At 43.8% G+C, this 20,424-nt stretch overlaps 1 protein-coding gene across 2 annotated transcripts in view; it reads left to right on the plus strand.

The window, feature by feature from the left end:
• The first annotated feature begins 14,731 nt into the window (after positions 1-14,731).
• Positions 14,732-20,424, plus strand: part of RNF8 (ring finger protein 8) — a 33,155-nt gene continuing 27,462 nt past the window's right edge. The window contains exon 1 of one of the 2 annotated variants that reach the window (XM_042986243.1): positions 14,732-15,053. In XM_042986243.1, the coding sequence (XP_042842177.1) occupies positions 14,943-15,053 (111 nt within the window). In that variant the 5' untranslated portion in view covers positions 14,732-14,942. The remainder of the gene's footprint in view (positions 15,054-20,424) is intronic. The other variant, XM_042986242.1, reaches the window with a different exon arrangement.

Genomic DNA, 20,424 nt, shown 5'->3' on the forward strand with positions numbered 1-20,424 from the left:
ATCTGAAAATGGTCTTTATTTTGCCTTCAGTCCTGAATATATTTTCTCTAGGTATAGTTATTCTGGCGCTTTAAAGATGTCGTTCCACTGTCTCTTCCACAGTTTCTGATGAGAAATCCACAGTCATTGAGATCGCTGTTCTATGTTTAATTCCATTATTTTTCTCAGACTGTGTTTTTAAAAATTGTGGCAATATGCACAGAACATAGCTTGCCATCTTAGTCATTTTTAAGTGTACAGTTCAGTAGGGATAAGTCCATTTGCATCGTTGTGCGACCGTCACCACAACTCGTTTCATCTTGCAAAACTAGAACTCCATCTCCATTAAACGACAGCTCCCCATTTCCTCCTCCTTACAGCCGGCAACCGCCATTCCACTTTCTGTCTCTCTGAATTTGCCGACTCTAGGTAAGTTATGTAAGTGAACAATACAGTATATGGGGGTTTTTTGATTGGCTTATTTTACTCCGTAATGTCCTCAAGGTTCACCTATGTTGTAGCATGTATCAGAATATCCTTCCTTTTAAAAAAAATTTTTTTTATGTTTATTTTTAAGAATGAAAGCGTGAGCATGGGAGGGGCAGAAAGAGAGGGAGACACAGAATCCGAAGCAGGCTCCAAGCTCTGAGCTGCTAGCACAGAGCCCCATAGAATGTGAGATCATGGCCTGAGCCGAAGTCAGACACTTAACCGACTGAGCCACCCAGGCGCCCCATCCTTCCTTTTTTTAAGGCTGAATAATATTCCAACACGCGCGTGGGCACACACACACACCGTATTTTGTTTCCATCCGTCAGTGGTCTTACATTTTTTGGCCATCGAGAATAATGCTGCTGTGAACACAGGTGTGTAAATATTTAAAGACCTTGCTTTCAGTTCTTTGGGGTATATACCCATAAGCAGAATTACTGGACCATACGGTAATTCTATTTTTGATATTCTGAGGAATATGTTTTTTCTCAGACTGCTTCTAAGATTTTTTTTTTTCCCTTTGGGTTTCAGAAGTTTGATAGTGTATCTGAATTGTGGATTGTTTGGGGGGTTATTTTTGTTTTTGGAGTTTTGGGTTTTTTGTGTGTTTTTTGGTTGGTTTTGCTTTGTTTTGTTGCATTTATCCTACTTGGGATTTGAGTTCTTTGAATCTATAGTTGTATGTCTTTCACCAAGTTTGAGAAGCCTTCAGCTATTATTCTTCAAATATATATGTATTTTTCTGCACCAGTCTCAATCCTCCCTTGGGACTCTAATGATGTGAATGTTAGACCCATACTTCCTCAGGTTCTGTTTTATTTTTTCACTTTCTCTCCTTTCTGTTCTTCAGATTAAGAACTTTCTTTTTGTCTATCTTTAAGTCCATTGACTCCTTTTCTGTCATCTCCATTCTACATTAAGCCCACACAGTGAATTTTTTTTTAAAGTTTATTCAATTTTGAGAGAGCATGAGTGGGGGAGGGGCAAAGGGAGGGGAACAGAGGATATCCAAAGCAAGCCCTGCACTGACAACAGTGAGCCTGATGCGAGGCTTGAACCCACACACTGGGAGATCATGACCTGAGCTGAAGTCAGACAATCAACCAACTGAGCCACCCAGGCATCCCAAGCCCTTACAGTGAACTTTTTTTAAGTTTATTTATTGATTTATTTGTGAGAGAGAGGGAGAGACAGTGCATGAGTGGGGGAGGGGCAAAGATAGAGAATCCCATCAGGTTCTGCTCAATCAGCACAGATCCCGATGCGGGGCTTGAACTCACAAACCGTGAGATCATGACCTGAGCCGAAATCAGGAGTCAGACATTTAATGGACTGAGCCACCCAGGTGCCCCATGAATTTTTACTTCAGATATTGCAGGCTTTGGTCCTACTATTTCCATTTGATTTTTTTTTTTTTTTTTTTTTTTTTTGTGGTTCCTGTTTCTCTCCTGAGTTTTCCCTTCATTTCAAGTGTGTTTACTTTTACCTCATGAAGCATAGTTGTAATACCTGTTTTACATTTTTGTCTGGCATTTTTAACATCTGTCTCATCTTGGGGTTGGCATCTTTCAATTGGCTTTCCTCATAAAAATTGACCACCTTTTCCTACATCTTTGAATGTTGAGTAATTTTGGACTGTATCCCGGACATTTTGAATGTTATATGTGAGAGTCTTGGTCTTACTAAAATCCCCTAGAGCAAGGGTCAGCAACCTATGGCCTGTGGGCCAAATCCAATCCTCTTCCTCTTTTTATAAATAAAGTTTTATTGAAACACAGCAATACTTATTCATTACATCTTGTTTTCGGCTTCTTTGACACTCCAGTAGCAGAGTTGAGTAGTTGCGATAGACTGGCCCACAAAGCTTAAAAATATTTACTCTCTGGTCTTTTATGGAGAAAGTTTGCTGATCTCTGCTCTAGAAAGCACTGACTTCATTTTGCTTTGTTTTAGTAGGCAACCCAGTTAAGTTTTTTTTTTCTTTTTTAAAACCACTTTATTGACAAATGATTGACATACAAAAAACTATACATATTTAATGTGCACAACTTGGTAAGTTTAAGATGTGGCTGTTTTTTTTTTTTGTTTTGTTTTTTTTTGTTTTTTAATTTACATCCAAGTTAGTTAGCGTATAGTGCAACAATGATTTCAGGAGTAGATTCTTTAATACCTCTTACCCATGTAGCCCATCCCCCCTCCCACAACCCCTCCAGCAACCCTCTGTTTGTTCTCCATATTTAAGAGTCTCTTATGTTTTGTCCCCCTCCCTGTTTTTATATTATTTTTGCTTTTCTTCTGTCAATGGACATTTGGGCTCTTTCGTACTTTGGCTATTGTTGACAGTACTGGTATAAACATTGGGGTACATGTGCCTGTTCAAAACAGCATACCTGTATCCCTTGGATAAATACCTAGTAGTGCAATTGCTGGGTCATAGGGTAGTTCTATTTTTAATTTTTTGAGGAACCTCCATACTGTTTTCAGAATGGCTGCACCGGTTTGCATTCCCACCAGCAGTGCGAAAGAGGCTCTCTTTCTCCGCACCCTCACCAACATCTGTTGTTACCTCAGTTGTTAATGTTAGCCATCCTGACAGGTGAGAGGTGGTATCTCATTGTGGTTTTTATTTGTATTTCCCTGATGATGAGTGATGTTGAGCATTTCTTCATGTGTCGGTTGGCCATCTGGATGTCTTCTTTGGAGAAGTGCCTATTCATGTCTTTTGCCCATTTCTTCACTGGATTATTTGTTTTGGGGGTGTTAAATTTGATAAGTTCTTTATAGATTTTGGATACTAACCTTTAATCTGATGTGTCATTTGCAAATATCTTCTCCCATTGCGTCAGTTGCCTTTTAGTTTTGCTGATTGTTTCCTTCACTGTGCAGAGCTTTTTATTTTGATGAAGTCCCAATAGTTCATTTTTCCTTTTGTTTCCCTTGCCTCTGGAGACATGTTGAGTAAGAAGTTGCTGCGGCCAACATCAAGGAGGTTTTTGCCTGCTTTCTCCTCAAGGATTGTGATGACTTCCTGTCTTACATTTAGGTCTTTCATCCATTTTGAGTTTATTTTTGTGTCTGGTGTAAGAAAGTGGCCCAGGTTCATTTTTCTGCATGTCTCTGTCCAGTTTTCCCAGCTCCACTTGCTGAAGAGACCATCTTTATTCCATTGGATATTCTTTCCCGCTTTGTCAACGATTAGTTGGCCATACATTTGTGGGTCCATTTCTGGGTTCTCTATTCTGTTCCATTGATCTGAATGTCTGTTTTTGTGCCAGTACCATACTGTCTTGATGATGACAGCTTTGTAATACAGCTTGAAGACCGGGCAACCCAGTTAGGTTTAAACGGCAAGTTCTCTCTCATCTTCTGAGGGCCATTGTTCTAGTGTCATTTCAGTTTTTCAGAGGCTTTGCTATGCTACTTTGGGTTCATTTTCACCATGCAAAACTCGTGCCAGTTCATACACAGAATTGGGATCCCCTCTCTAGCTGGCTTCTTTCTGGGATTCCCTCTTGTACTCTTTGGTTCACCGGTGCTCTGTTTCCTAGTCAGCCGGAATGACAGTGTTTCTCTTGAATTTTCTGCTGCCCACACTAGTGCCACCACTGCTGCACGATTTAGTCCTGCCCTTGCGACAGGTCCAGAAGAGAAAAAATTAATTGTAATTCCCCCCACACTCTCTGGCTCGCAGAGACCCTTTAACCAAGTCACCGGGTCAGGGAGATGTGGTTTGTGACATAATAAGAAATATATATTTGGTCTCTTCCCCCAGTCCCTGACACAGAGTCCTAAAACCCTTGGAATTGCCTGAGTGATAGAAGCGTCTTTTGTTCACCTTATATTTTGAGGTGACTCATGGTGAGCTCCTGGATAACTTCAAAATGGGTGGCTGGTCATCAGATCAAGCCATGACTGTAAGCTTGGAACTTTCAGCGCATCCTCATCCTTTGGGGAAGGGAGAGGGGCTGGAGATTGAGTTATTAATCAGTTATGGCTACGCGATGAAACCTGCTTTAAAAACCCTTACCAAAGAGGTTCACAGAGCTTCTGGGCTGGTGAACACATCCATGTGCTAGGAAGAGTGATGCATCCCGACTCCACAGGGACAGAAGCACCTGTGCTCAGGACTCTTCCAGACCTCACCTTGTGTACTTTTTCTGGCTGTTCCTTTGTGATAGACCAGTAAGTGTAAGTAAGTACTTCTCTGAGTTCTGTGAGCCATTGTAGCAAATTATCAAACCTGAGGAAGGGGTTATGGGAACCCCCTAATTTGTAGCCACTTGGAAAAGACACAAGTGACAACCTGGGGCATATGACTGGCATCTGAAGTAGGGGCAGTCTTTTGGGATGGAGCCCATAACCTGTGGGGTCTGTGCTAGCTCCGGGTAGTGTCAGAATTGAGTTGTAGGACATCCTGTTGCCATCCAGAGAGCTGGGGAATTGGTTGATGTGGGGGAAAAAAAAACCCCACACATATGGTGTCAAAAGTGTGAATAGAGTAGAAGAAACAAGAGTTGTTTTCTTTTGGGTTTCTCTCATTTTTTGTTGTCAGTGCTACTGGGAAGCCACTTAACTGGGACCTAATCTCAAGTCAAAGCTGTGAGAGTAAAGATGGAAAAAAAACTTTTTTTAATGTTTATTTTTAAGAGAGGGGGAAACAGAGCATGAGGGGGGATGGGCAGAGAGAGAGGGAGACACAGAATCCCAAGCAGGCTGCAAGCTCCAAGCTGTCAGCACAGAGCCCAACGTGGGGCCTGAACTCACGAACCATGAGATCATGACCTGAACCGAAGTCAGTAGCTTAACCTACTGAGCCCCCAGGCGCCCCAAGATGGAAAATTTTTTAGAAACTCTCCCCCTACAGATAGCTTCTTCAAGCTTTGACTCCCTCCCTAATTTCCCTGCTTGTTTACAGAGTTCTCAGTGTTAGTTTGTCCAGAATTTTTAGTCATAATAAGCAGCAGAGAGAGACTGCAGTGGGCTTACTCCTTCTTGTCTAGCACCAGAAATCTTCCAAACGTCTTTGACCAAAACCTACAGTAAAAAACACATTTTACATTGAGCCCAGGACACAGACACACACACACACACAAATATGAACAACAAACATTTCACAACAGTACATACTGTTCCTATACATGGTGGCCTGTGACCTGTTTTATTCCATTTTTTTCAAATGCTAGGGGTGCCTTGTGGCTTATTTGATTAAGCGTCCAACTCCGGCTCAGGTCATGATGTCACAGTTTGTGAGTTTGAGCCCCGCGTCAGGCTCTGTGCTGATAGCTTAGAGCCTGGAGCCTGCTTTGGATTCTGTGTCTCCCTCTCTCTCTGCCTCTCTCTCTCTCTCTCTTTCTCTCTCAAAAATGAATAAGCATGGGGGCGCCTGGGTGACTCAGTCAGTTGAGCATCAGACTTGGACTCAGGTCGTGATCTCGGGGTTCTTGGGTTCAAGCCCCACATCGGGCTCTGTGCTGACAGCTTGGAGCCTGAAGCCTGCTTTGGATTCTGTGTGTGTGTGTGTGTGTGTGTGTGTGTGTCCCTCCCCCACCCACGTCTGTCTCTCAAAAATAAATAAATGTTAAACATTTTTTTAAAAAATGAATAAACCAACAAAAATTTTTTAATGCTGGTTAAGACTCATTACTGAGTGTTAACTTGAGTTTGAAAAACACAACTCTGTGTGTTATTACTGAAATGGAAGAAATAAACCTGCTGCTGGCTAAAATAAGCACATTTCCACAAGTCCTGAATAATAAATGCCACAGCTGATAATGCAGTGAATTTGTTAAGTCGAAAAAGTGTGATGAGAATTGCATTATAACCTTGGATTATAGAACTCAAGGTTCTCCATGTGAGAAACATTTCCACTCTCTCCCCACCTTTCCCCAACCCTAGACAAAGGTGAGTTGAATTAGGGATTTTTGCTTTTTGGGTTTTTCTGCAGTCCAAATATAGCCAACTCAGAGTGATAGGATTCAGTTGTAAGTCACCCCAAGCCTATTTTATATTAGCTACCTAATCCTACGTATTACTTGCAAAATAAACAGCCTGAAGCCAACTCTGTCAGAAGAAGAAAACGAGGTAGTAATTATTGATACCTGATTCCTGCTGCCTCTTTCCCTCCCTCTTATCTACCTCCTCTTTTCCTCTCTCCCTCTCCCCTTCAGTAAAATCAGATGGGTAATAAATATTTGAAATGGATACTGATCCTTGGCAAGTTAAAGGATGCTTAAAGAAACAGCCAGAGCCGCAACCAGAAAGGAATGTGGTGGTTTCCCACAGCACTGCTTTCAAGAACCTCTAAAACACCCACCTTCATTCCTGATCACAATACCTCCAGAATACAGTAAAGTCGATGAGTCATTATAAGCACTTCCAAAATATAATAAACTTGATTAAAGGTATCAGAAATATCTTACAAACCCTATACTTAAAACCCTGTTTACATAAAATAGCAGTTAATACACAAGCTGTCCAAAGCAGATGGTGCCTTTTTCCTTCCTCACCTACTTCTGGTTTTCTAAAACATTCCCTTTCAAAAATAAGAGACATATTTCCCTGATTCCTTCAGCACAGAGTCTTACATTTGGGGGTGGGCAGAGAAGAAATAGTAGAATAAATGAGTAAAAGAAAAGGTAGAGTGAATGAGACTGTGGAGCCATTAACCCTACCTCCCCATCACATGCACACGCGCGTGCGCGCACACACACACACACATACACACACACACACACACACACTAAGGCTGGATCACTCCATCTGGGATTTTACCTCCCCTCAATCACCCTGAATTCCTCCAAGTCTAGAGAACCCATCTGTGTAATCACGGCCCACCCCACCCCCAGAATGACTAAATGTAGCAGTCTATTGAAAAGTTGGCCTGTGATCTCAGGATTAGAGAGACTGAAGGAGAAACACAGGACTTTGCTTGAGATGCTATATCAAGACCCCTTTCTTCTCTGCTCCATCTTTTGAAATCATAATAAAAAAGTCCCACTTCACCTTTATTGAACCTCACACAGGGGAACCACGCTTTAAATCAACCGGCAGAGCTGTGCCCCCAAAGTGGACAACGCTTGCTCACATTGGGAACTATTTGCTTTAGACGTTTAAAAAAAAAACAAAACACAAAACCATCTTGCTTGGAGATGGGTAATAAAAGTCTAAAACTGATTCAAGGGACTTCTAACTTTATAATAAGTCAATTTAAAGAGGGGGAAACATTTCGTTTCCGTGTCTTTTAGACAAGAAAACATAGGGAAGGCACAGGGAGATAGACTTTATACCTATAGGAGGTGGCTTCCGCAGAAGCTGAAGCTCCATTCTTCTATAATAGTAGCTAACAATTATAGGGTACTTACTTGGTACCAAGCAAAACTATCTTATAGGAATCCACCAGATTAATCCTCATAACAATCCTATAAGTTGAGTGTTATCCTTATCATCACCCTTGTCTTATAAATAGGGAAATGGAGGCTTGAAGAAGTCAAATAACTTGCCCGAGGTCTCATATCTAGTAAGCAGCTGAGCCAGGATTAGAACTTGGGAAACTTGGCTCCAACCTCCACACATCTCACTGTCATGCCACAATAGCATCTAATTTCCCACCAAATTAAGGGCTGACCTTTCACAAAATCCACAGAGTGGCCAAAATGTGATCACTGATACTCCATCCTTCTATTCCACCTCTATTCCAGGGAAATAAAAAGAAAGGAGATGGGAGAGAAGAAGAGGAAGAGAAAGCTTTGTTAGGATCATCATTTCAATTCATAAACTTGAATTCTAAAGTCTGCCAGAGACAGCTAGCTGCCCATCAGAATTCATGTTCCTCTTTCCACGGTGTAGAATAGTTTCTGTGAACTGGCTGATCAACCAGGGATTACATTTCCCAACATTTCTTGGGTCTAAGTAGGATCATGTGACCAATCCTCTTCAATAAAATATGAGCAGAGGGAATGTAACTTTGGGGACAAGACAGTTAAGAAGCAGGTGTGCCTTCTTCATTCTGTCTTTCCCCTGTGTTGCTTTGTAGATACAGAACACTCCAAGCTCTTGGAAGTAGAGAAGCCACAGGATGAAAGAGGTCTGAGTTCCTGAATGATTTTTTAAAAAAATTTTTAATGTTTATTTTTGAGAAAGAGAGAGACAGAGCACAAGCAGGGGAGAGACAAAGAGAGGGGGAGACGCAGAATCTGAAACAGGCTCCAGGGTCCGAGCTGTCAGCACAGAGCCCGATGTGGGGCTTGAACTCATGAACCGTGAGATCATGACCTGAGCCGAAGTTGGACACTTAGCTGACTGAGCCACCTAGGAGCCCCATCCTGAATGATTTAATGACAGGCTGTCCATAAACCAGGAACTGCACTGAACACTTATGTGAGTAAGAAATAACTTCTATTGTACTAAACCACTGAAACTCAGGGTTTGTATGTTACAGTTGCTAGTATTACCCTAATATATAAACAGATAACTAACGACTGGCCAGCAGCACCCCCCTCCCACCTTTCCTGTTCTAGTTCTGTATTGCTGTATAACAAACCACCCCAAAACTAAGTGATTTAACACAACCATTGTGTTATGCTCACAGACTCTGGGGCGGGAACTCAGGTGTGGTACAACAGGGATGACAATTCAGGAATCACTATTCCATGAGGTCTGGGGCCTCAGCTGGAAAGACTCAAAGGCTAGGGTTGATTCACCGTTGGGGGCTGATGTCATCTAGGGGTGCCTTAATACCCATGTGTAGCAGTTGATGTTGGTTATCAGCTGGGACCTCAGTTGGAGCTATTGGCCAGAACATCTACACATGGCCTCTTCATGTGTTTGTTCTCTCCACTTCCTTTTGGTGACTGGGTTCCAAGAGCATCCCATAAAAGGTCATGTGGAAACTGTATTATCTTTTATGGCATAACATCACTTCTGCTGGTGTCACATGCTCACCTAGATTCCAGGGGAGGAAATATTGATGCCATCTCCCAAGTTAGGAGTGTCGATGTCACATTGTTAAGAGTATGTGGGATGGGAGATCTTATAATCATCTTGGAAAACAGTCTGCCCCACTTCCTTTCCATATTTTTAAAATATTTTTTAATGCTTGTTTTTTGAGAGAGAGGGACAGAGCGTGAGCAGGAGATGGGCAGAGTGAGGGAGGGAGACACAGAATCCAAAGCAGGATCCAGGCTCTGGGCTGTCAGCACAGACCGATGCGGGGCTCAAACTCACAAGCTGTGAGATCATGACCTGATCTGAAGTCGGACGCTTAACCGACTGAGCCACCAGGTACCCCTCCTTTCCGTATTTCTTTCCTCCCTTTTCCTTCCTTCTTCTTGCCTTGTGCTTTCTCCTCTTCTTGTTTTCCTTTCTTACTTCCCAAGCCTCTCCACTATCAACTCTTTCTAACACTCCTCAGCTCAGTTTGATTCACAAAAATTGAGCGTATGTAACGAGGTAAGTGTCAGATCCACGGATACAGATAACACCCTAGTTCCTTTTCTGCATCCTGCTCTTTCTTTTCCTCTCCATTATTCCCTCTTGAGATGGGTATAATGCAAGTCTCCTCAACCTTATCACTATTGGCATTTTGGACTGGATGATGCTTGTTGTGGGACTGTCCTGTGATTTGTAGGATGTTTTGCAGCATCCCTGGCTTCTACTCACTGTATGCCAGTAACGCCCCTGCCCCGGTCATGACAATAAAAAGTGCTCCCAGATATTGCTAAATGTCCTCTGGGGGGGCAAAATTGCCCCCAGTTGAGATTCACTGTTATAAGGGAATAAACAGGGGAGGTAGAGTTAATAAAGTCCCCAAATCTTAGAAGGCAGTATCTCCAAACCATTTTGACCATGCATTCTTAGCAGCAAAAGAAGGTCTGAGCAAAAAGCCCAATATATGTGTATTTATTTATTCGTATAAAGTCTGTATCCTCTATGTTGTCTTTTTATGTGAATATAGAATATTCACAAAAATGAACTTTTTTTTTAAAGGATGGGATAATAACCTAATTAGACATCCTAACATATTCTTCCCACAAGCAAATGGGTCATCTTGTGTACTCCCTGGGGGACCATTCCACCTTAGAGATCACTGCTAGACTGTAAGGTGTTCAGCCTTTGGAGTAGGTAAGTCCAAGCTCAAGCCATGGCTTCAGTTCCCAGCACTGCCACTTACTAGTTGAGTTGCATTTATTTAGTCAATTAAAATGTCAGGAATACAACTGAAAACCGGACATGACTCTCAAGAAGTTCACGGATGGGGCACCTGGGTGGCTCAGTCGATTAGGCATCCGACTTCGGCTCAGGTCATGATCTCGCGGTCTGTGAGTTTGAGCCCCGCATCGGGCTCTGTGCTGACAGCTCAGAGCTTGGAGCCTGCTTCGGATTCTGTGTCTTTCTCTCTCTCTGACCCTCCCCCGTTCATGCTCTGTCTCTCTCTGTCTCAAAAATAAATAAACGTTTAAAAAAAAAAGTTCACGGTGAGAAGACCTTGGGCAACCTAGTAGTCTCAGGTTTCTCATAGGTAAGTGGGGCTATGTTGTAGGATGGTGGTGAGGATTAAGTAAGATAATATGTGAAAAGCATCTAATACTCATAAGTGGCACCTACTAGTTCATTGCCGGGCTATTTACGATAACGAAAGACTAGAAAGAGGCAAACCGTGTATCATTCAAGGACTGGTGGAAGACGCAATGGTACATCTGTACTATGGAGTGATCCACAGCCATAAAGGGGAAGAAGGAATATAGGTCTATACTGCTATGGAGTGATCTCCAGGATATGTTGTTAAATAAAACAAACAAGGTACAGGGGTGGAGGAGGGCCAAATAGGTGAGCACAGGAGACTTTTTAGGGTGATGAAACTATTCTCTATGATACTATAAAACATGACACTATGCATGTGCCAAAAACTCATGGAACTTTACATTATGAAAGTGAGCCTTAATGTATATGAATTTTATTTTGTTTTTTAAATGTGTTTATCTTTGAGAGAGAGAGAGCATGAGTGAGGGAGGGGCGGGGGGGGGGGGAACAGAGGATCTGAAGTGGGCTCTGCACTGACAGCAGGGAGCCAGATGTGGGGCTCAGACTCACAAACCGTGAGATCATGACCTGAGCCAAAGCTGGAAGCTCAACTGACTGAGCCACCAGGGCACCCTCGATGTATATGCATTTTAAAAGATCATTGTGGGAGGTCAGGGGATCCCAGATAGAATTCAGACTGTGACAAAAGAATCTAACTAGGAAACAACCTCTTTGAAGGGGAGGGGGAATAGGGTGCTGACCTAAGTAACTTTGGAAATGAGTGAAGTCTTTAAGACTAAAAGCTAAAGACTTGTTCATGGGTCGTGTACTCTAGTTAATAGAGTGTTTCCCAAGGGTGTATTGGTTAGCAATTCTGAAAACACTATACATGTATACAGGAAATGACATGCTTAATGGAAATTAAGTAAATGGATGGCATTTTTGGAGTGGAAGGTTGCAGATAAACAAGGGTGGGGGATGACTAGAATGATCTAGGTGCCAGGTGGTAATGCATTAGAGTTGTAAGACATCAGTATGCACACCTTTAACTTACAGATGGGGATATATGTATTACTACATATATACATAAATACACATAACATAATATGAATAAATGCATACATATATAGTAAACATTCATAGATATGTGGCTATAGAGGAGTTAGTATTCATACAAATATTTACTTCCCTGTCAGCTGAGACAAACTAGAAGTAATAACATTCCAATGGCAACAAGCACACCTAGTGTCCAGATCTTGGTTTAGAGCACCATTTCCCAATAAAAGGAAGCAGGCCTCCTTGGAGAAATGGCTGATTCTAGGTCTAGAGCATCTTGCGCTAGAAAGTAAGGATGTGCTCAAAATAAAACACAGTGATGGAAGTATGTCAGAGGGACAATGTAGCCAAAGTAGGAACAATCTGAGTAACAAAATAAATAAAGTGGTATTGGATTATAACACAAAGTATAAAATAAGCATCCATGGGTCCATACCAATATGAATAAATGATTCAATAAATAAATGGGGGAGAAGAGGCAAATCTCCCATGCAGAATGATAAGCAATTTATGTAGATACCCTGCTCTTCAGGAAGTAGAGCATAAATCCCCACTCCTTTTTATTTTAAATATTTATTTTTTATTTAAAAAAAATTAATGTTTATTTATTTTTGTGAGAGAGAGAAAGAGAGAAAGTGTGTGCGTGCGTGAGTGAGCACGGGAGGGGCAGAGACCGAGGGAGACACAGAATCCAAAGCAGGCTCCAGGTTCTGAGCTGTCAGCACAGAGCCCTACGTGGGGCTGGAACTCATGAACTGTGAGATCATGATCTGAGCTGAAGTCAGACGCTTAACAGACTGAACCACTCAGGAGCCCCATTTATTTATTTTTGAGACAGAGAGAGAGAGAGAGAGAGAGAGAGAGAGAGAGAGAGAGAGAACAAGTGGAGGAGGGGCAGAGAAAGAAAAACACAGATTCTAAAGCAGGCTCCAGGCTCCGAGCTGTCAGCACAGAGCCTGATGCAGGGCTTGAACCCACAAACTGTGAGATCAAGACCTGAGCTGAATAAGTTGGATGCTTAACCGACTGGGCCACCCACTCCTTAAGTGTAGGCTGTGTGTAGTGACTTCCAAAAAGCACAGTATTAGAAGAAGGGAGAGACAGTAACTTTACAGAAGAGAAACCTGACAAACATTATCTCAGCCAGATGATCATGATTAACACCTATAGTGATAATTCATGTTGATAGCATGCACCCCCAGTATGATGTGATGAGAATGACATTTAACCTCTGTGGTCTTCTTCCCTAAACCTATATCCTCAGTCTAGGCTTCTCATGCCAGACAAACAAACACCAGACAAATCTCAATTGAGGGACATTCTACAAAATACCTGGCCAGGTAAGTCTCAAAAACTGTCAAGGTCATCAAAAACAAAGTAAGTCTGAGAAACTGTCACAGCCAAGAAGAGCTTAAGGAGACATGCCAACTAAATGTCAGGATGGCCTCTAGATGCACTTGCTGTCCCTGGGACAGAATGCTAAGCTGGAATGAAGGCACCAACAGACATGGAATCCAGAGCCTAGGGGAGCATCTGCACGAGTGCAGTTGTGGCTCCCACCAATTTTCCTGGCCCTCTGTGACCTCACAGGCCAAACATTCTTGACAATGCCACCCAGATAAAACTCCACGCTGGGTTTGCAACCATGGTTAGAAAATCGGGTCCTGGAAACGGAACTGAATTGGCATTCTACTCTACCATGTAACTTGTTACTTCGAGAAGGTTGCTAAACTTCTCTGTGCCTCTTTTCTCATGAACCTTAAAATAAGAACTATAATTGTAACCATGACCATACTGTTTGTGAGGAGCATGTAAGATACGGTGTGGAGGGTGCGTGGTTCAGTCCTTGGCACTTGGTTCTCCACAAATGTTAGCCTTTTACTGTTGTGCTTTGTGTGATTCAAATGGAGAAGACAAAAGGGGGTGTTGAGTTATCACAGAGGTACTCATTACAGGGAAGAGCTACCACGCTATACTGGAGAATCAAAGGAAAGAATTTGATTTGTGTGTGTGTGTGTGTGTGTGTGTGTGTGTGTGTGTTTAACATAGCTTTATTGAGGATAATCTAAATACCATAAAATTCGTCGATTGGGAGTGTATGTAATGCTTCTATGACTCTTCACTAAATGTATACAACTGTGCAATCACGACAATCGTTTCGGAGCACTTCTATCACCCCTCAAATTCTCTCAGGTCTCAGTAACTGATTTCTGCCTCATAGATTTGTTTACTATAAGTTTTGAAAAATTCAGTAGTAAAAGGAGGTCATGCAACACAGATGCTACTTCGGAAACGGACTCGACTCATTGTGGTTCTTTCTTTTCTTCTTTCTTTCTCTCTCTTTTTGTAAGCTCTGCAACCAACGGGGGGCTTGAACTCACCGCGGAGATCAAGAGTCGCACACTGTACACACTGAGCAAGCCAGGTGCCCCCAGACTTAACATATTTTAAAATGATCACAAGTTGTTTAAAAGTTGGTTACAGCTTTAGAGATCATGAAAACTCGTCATAAAGCAAAATAAAAATTTCAAAGAGGAGCGGGTAAGAGGCTCCGGTCACGGGCAGCTACTACTAGGGTGGTGGGGCTGCAGCGGCAGAGGCGCGCGTGGCGCGAGAGACGCAGCTCCACGGCGACCCCGCCCCACCAGGGGCTAGATAGCTTTCACACCTGCGCCGTCCTCGCAGCCCTCGCTCCGGCGCAGGCGCAGTGACTCGGCCTTGCTGGCTGGGCGGGCGGGGGCGCTGAGCCCTAGCGGGTGTTCGCATCGATCGCGAGCGCGTAGCGATTGCTTCTGTCTGTTGTTTAGGTATGGCGCCGGAGCCGAAGCCGAGAGGCGGCGGGAACCCGGGTGGGGGTCTCGCTCTGTGCTGACCGCGATCCCGGGGCCGAGTGGGCTATGGGGGAGCCCGGCTCGTTGGTCACGGGAGACCGCGCCGGTGGCCGGAGTTGGTGCTTGCGACGAGTGGGGATGGACGCTGAGTGGCTGCTGCTCGAGGACGGAAACGAGGTGAGGAGGAGGGGGTCCTTGAGGGAGCCTAGGGGGTTGAGGAAGCAGGGCCGGGAGGCAGCCGGGGCGTCCGGGTGGGAGAGATGAATGGAGAAGGGGAGGTGGGAGCGGGTTAGAGGGAAGGGATATGAGGAGGGGGGGTCCTGGGGGAGGGGAGAAAGGGGTTCTGGGGCGGGCGGTTGAGGGGGGCGAGGTGTTTGTGCGGAGGTAGGACCGCGCGGAAGAGAAGATGGTCCCTTTGAGGGAAGCCGGGGCCTGCGGGGCGAGCCGGGGCTGAAGTCGGGGTTGCCGGAAGGAGCTGGTGGAGGGGCTTGGCGTGAGGTGGGCGTGGGGGACGTGTGGACCGGCTGGGGGTTCGAGGGGGCGGGCCCTGGGACAGCCCCCGTGTGGATTGCACGGAGCGGTGTCCCGGGAGGCGGTGGGGGGGCAGCGGGAGAGCAGGAACTTTGTCAAGTTTTGTGTCGAAAAAGACCCGAGCTGCAGGTCACGTCCCTTACGGTGCCTCAACTTTAACGTAAAAATGCCTGCGTTCCCATCTCTGGAGGTAAATTGACCCCGTGGGCGGGTCTGCAATCGTCCCGCGCGTCTCGGTGCTGCGAGCGGCGCCCCCTCAGACGGGTTGGGGGTGGGGATTCGGAAACACCAGAGCTGTCCTCGCCAGAGGCCGCCTGTGGGGTTCTCTAGTGCGCTCCTCCGTGCACACCAGGGAAACAAAGAGGACGGACGAGGCGCGCTTCCACTTGGGGGCTTGTTGGGGTGGTGGCTTAGGGTGTTCGGAGAGGGGGCTGAGCGGATTAGGGTTCAGTCAGCTTGGGAAGCAGAGCTGGATCAGGGACCAGCTTGTGGTGACTGGCGACGATTTGGATGCGGGGAATAGTGTGTATGAAAGATAAGTCTTTTGACGGTGATGTGTGTTTGATCAGGTTTTTTTCTCTAAGCAGTATAGTCTCAGTTCAGTCTTCCACGTATTTATTATTTATGGTTTTTCGTGTATGGTGAGACGGACAGATAATAGCGACTTTGCCCTCAGAGTTTATTGCTTGAATGGGGAAGCGCAGTTTTACACTGGGAAGGCGGAGAACATCCACGCAGGCTGTCCAATCAAGTACCAAGATATGGATTACTTAGTACTATCCTAGAACAGTGGCTCCCCCGGTCGGAGGAGGGGTTCAGGTCCAGCCTTAACTTGCTGGGTTAGGAGGTTTTAAAAGGGTTCCTTGTGTGCTGTGATTTGAAGAACACCAGAAAGACACCCCTGCCCTCTTTTTCTATCCAGGTATCGGTACCTAAAGTCCATATTAACCATACTAATCAACCCCTCCAGCAGCTGCTTCCTTCTTTTAGCTTTGAGCATTGACCTTCCCCTGCACGCCTTTTTCCAAAAGCATTTTCCCTTTGGGAGGGTTAACAAATGAAGTTAGCAAATGAAGACGCCAACACCTGGATAATGGGAGCTGCACCTTATTTTGTATTGGGTTTGGGCTTTTACATGTGTTACTTAATGTGAGCCTCGCAAGTGTACCACACTCACGCTCAGCCTTGTAAAGTTAGTCAAATGTTAACATTCAGGTTCAATTGATGAGGATTAATTCATTACTTGTCAATAGCTTGGTAGCCCCAGGAGTGGGAGTAGGAGTCGGGGGCAGAAAGAATGAAAGCTGCTGCAGCAAAGACCAGAGGAATTGTAAAGTACTCCTACACATATTTTAAACTCTTGGTTAATTTTGTGTAGGGCCACCGCTATGGGAAGAGACCCATACGAACCATCGTGAAAGGTAAAGACATAGTGGGAAGACCGACTTGCTCTAGGGGCATGTGTGAGCGACCTGCCAGGCCTGGCTGTCTGCAAGGTCAGGTGTTAAGAAGTCATTGGAGCGTAGCCTGCAGTGTGTATGAAGTCTGAATCTAGGCGAGAGATGAAGTCTTACTTATCGTAGTGGCCCCCAAACCATAACACAAAGTGGTGAGCGGTGTGCACAAGGTTTAAGTGTGCTGATAGCATTTAGTTATAACGGAGTTAGTTTCCTGCCTTTCCAGTTCCCTTTAAAGTCTTAGATTTCCCAGATAAAACAATAAAACAAGATTCCTCTCATTTCACTGAATGGAACATAGTAGTAAATTGACTGAAGTCAACTGAAGAAGTCCTTAAACTTCTTCTTTTTTTCAAAGAGGGCTTTTGTTTGTTTTGTTTTTTAATGTTTATTTATTTATTTTGAGAGAGAGAAAGAGAAAGGGAGAGAATCCCAAGCAGGCTCTGAGCTGTCAGAACAGAGCCCGATGCGGGGCTTTAGCTTACAAACCAGGAGATCATGACCTGAGCAGAAATCAAGAGTTGGAAGCTTAACCGACTGAGCTACCCAGGTGCCCCTGTTTTTGTTTTTTTAAGTAATCTCTACACCTAACATGGGGCACAAACTCATGACCCGGAGATCAAGAGTTGCATCTTCCACCAACTGAGCTAGCCAAGCACTGTCCTTAAATTTCTTAAATCAATCCAGAGAGTTTGGTGGAAAAACAAATTAGGTTTTCATGAAGCTTTTTGGGCTAAAGGGGTTGAAAACAGGGAAAGGACGGTTGTACAGTATTTGCTGGCCATTTGGGAAACAATAGGAATCATCCCCGGGAGGAATGGGATAGCAGCAAAAGTGGGTAAGGATTGCAAAATTGTTGTAAATAGAAACAACCCCCAACATATGCATTGGTGGTTTATTGGCACTCAGTTCCCTTGCAGAGTTTACTTTCATGTGCAAATGGTGCTGGAATATCCAGATAAACTCACCACAGACTCTTTAACCTTGGTGTACGAAGTTAAATTCTAGGACCAGACTGTAAAGGGAAGGACAAAAAAGAATGGTTCCTTACGTTCATGGATTCAGAGTCTGCAGGAGGCAATTTCAAAAAAAATAGCCATTCATCTCCCTTTTCTGTAATGCTTTACCCAGGCAGTTGTCAAGGGCTGTCTGGCTGTCTCTCCATAAGTATTAAAATAGGCTATGGAATACTTCCTTTAGTAGAAATAAAGCTACCTACATGAAAATTCTTACTGAATATGGATGACAGATAAACCTTTAAATGTTTCATTTAAAAAAAAATTAATTAACTTTTAAAAATAAGCTACATGCCCAGCATGGGGCTTGAACTCATAACCCGGAGATCAAGAGTCACGTGCTCTACTGACTGAGGGGTGCCTAAGTGGCTCAGTTAGTTAAGTGTCTGACTCTTGATTGTGGCTCAGGTCATGATCTCATGGTTTGATTATGAGATCGAGCTCCACACCTGGCTCTGTGCTGTCACCAAGCCTGCTTGGGATTCTCTCACCCTTTCCCTCTGCCCCTCCCCCACTCATGCGTGCTTGTTTTTTTTTTTTTTTTTTTTTGCTGTCTCTCAAAATAAATAAACTTTAAAAAGTCACATGCTCTACTGATTGAGCCAGCCAGGTGGCCCTAAACATTCCATTTTTGAAGGGTATATATGTTAGTTCTGAGGAACTTGGATAACAAATGGGATTTCTGGCAAACTGTTTGAAGAACTAAAGAACTTAAGTCAGATTGTAAGAGTTCCTGGCTGCTGCTCCATAGTTTTCAGAGGTAATAACTGAGTTTCCAACTTCTGAGCTAAAAAATGCTCATCCTAGAATCTGGGAGGATGCATAAGCTCTTTATTCTTCCACTCACAAACTCTTACTAAGTGTTGTCCCAGGTACAGAAACAGTGGTACACGAGACAGATAAGGTCCCTGCTCATGAAATTTATATTCTAGTAAGGGGGGAGGAATAAATAGGTAAAGCAAACAAGGTAATTTTGGATTGTGACAAGTGCATGCTAACAACATGAAGGAATGCAGTGGTCGGGGAGGGAGCAGGCAACAACTCTAGGGTAATCGGGATAGGCCCTTGGGGAGCTGAAACTTGAAAGATGAGAAGGAGCCTGTGCAGATGTCTCAGACAAGAGTGTTCCAAGTAGAGGGGACTTGTGAAAAGACCCTCAGGCAGTGGTGAGTGTTTCTGTCTGTGGTGTGAGGTAAGACTAAAGAGGTGGAGGGGGTTAGGACATTCAGGCCTTATAGGCTATGGAAGGGAGTTTGGATCATGAATGTAGTTTGAAAAGAAGGGAAATGATCTGATTTAGAGTTTGTATGATACCACTGCAGCTGCTGTGTGAAGAACGAAGTTGGTCTGAGTCAGGGAGAGCAGGGCAGGAACAAGAACAGCCTAACTGGTGGAGGTCAGGTTGTTTGGACCAAGGTATCGGCCATAGAGAGAAATGAACAGATTTAGGATATATTTGAATTACAACCAGCAGAATTTGCCGATGATTTTAATGTCCGGGTGAGGGACAGAGAAGAATCAAAGATGGCTCCTTGGTTTTGGGCTAAGCAGTTGCTTGGATGGTGGTGTCAGTTACTGAGATGAGAGTTTGAGGGGAAGAATAGATTGGGGCAAGGAGAGTCATGGTGGTCCTTGAGGGACTGAGGAGGACAGGCATGATTCTGAAAGATTTTCAAAAGGAGCAAAATGGGGAGCTTATACCAAACCACAGACCATTTGGCTTAATGTTCTCAGCTATGGTTGTGGTATGGGTCATTAAAGAGGTGGCTTGTGCACCAAGAAGAATAAGCAGGGGATTGATTCTAAGATCTAAATCTCGGGAGAATTTCATTTTCTTCCTTGACAGAGTTATTATAAACTAAACTGGTCTATCAGGAAAGTGTGATGGATGGGAATTGAGGCTTCTTTGCAACCTTTTCCAGAGGCTCTCATGATGTCTTCTCATGGATAAGATAGAAAATATGAACTTGATGCAAAGACTCTTGGTTGAATTACAACTGGTTAAAGGTATACCCAGATTGTTTGGTATAATGTTTACTAGGCTTTCCTGGGAGCTTTGCCTTTGGCTACATCCTGTTTCAATATTTTTATCTGTGCCCTAAATGAATGTAGAGAGGGTCTCATATCAGTTTGGTAGATGAGTCAAAGCTGGAAGGGATATTGAGTATGTCTGATGGCAGATTAAAAATTCAGAAAGGTCTTGACAAGCTCCTGTGATAGGCTGAACTAACAAGATGGAATTTAATAGGAATCAATGTAAGGTCCTGCACTCGAATCCAAATTTACCAACTAGTCAAGTATAGGACAGAAGAGACATGACTTAGCATAGCAATTCTTGGGGGAGGGTTAGACCAAGAAATTTAATCATTCCTAAGCCTGAGGATACATTGGCAGTGTGATAGATCTGCCGTGAAAGCTAATGCAATTTATATGCTCCAGTGATAATATCTAGAACTGGGAAAGTGATACTTGCATTTGACTGTGTTACAAAAATTATTTTTTTAATATGGCATCCAGGAATAAAAATAAACCAGGAGTCTCTTC

This window comes from Panthera tigris, chromosome B2 (assembly GCF_018350195.1).
Source record: "Panthera tigris isolate Pti1 chromosome B2, P.tigris_Pti1_mat1.1, whole genome shotgun sequence".
Taxonomy (NCBI): Eukaryota; Metazoa; Chordata; class Mammalia; order Carnivora; family Felidae; genus Panthera; species Panthera tigris.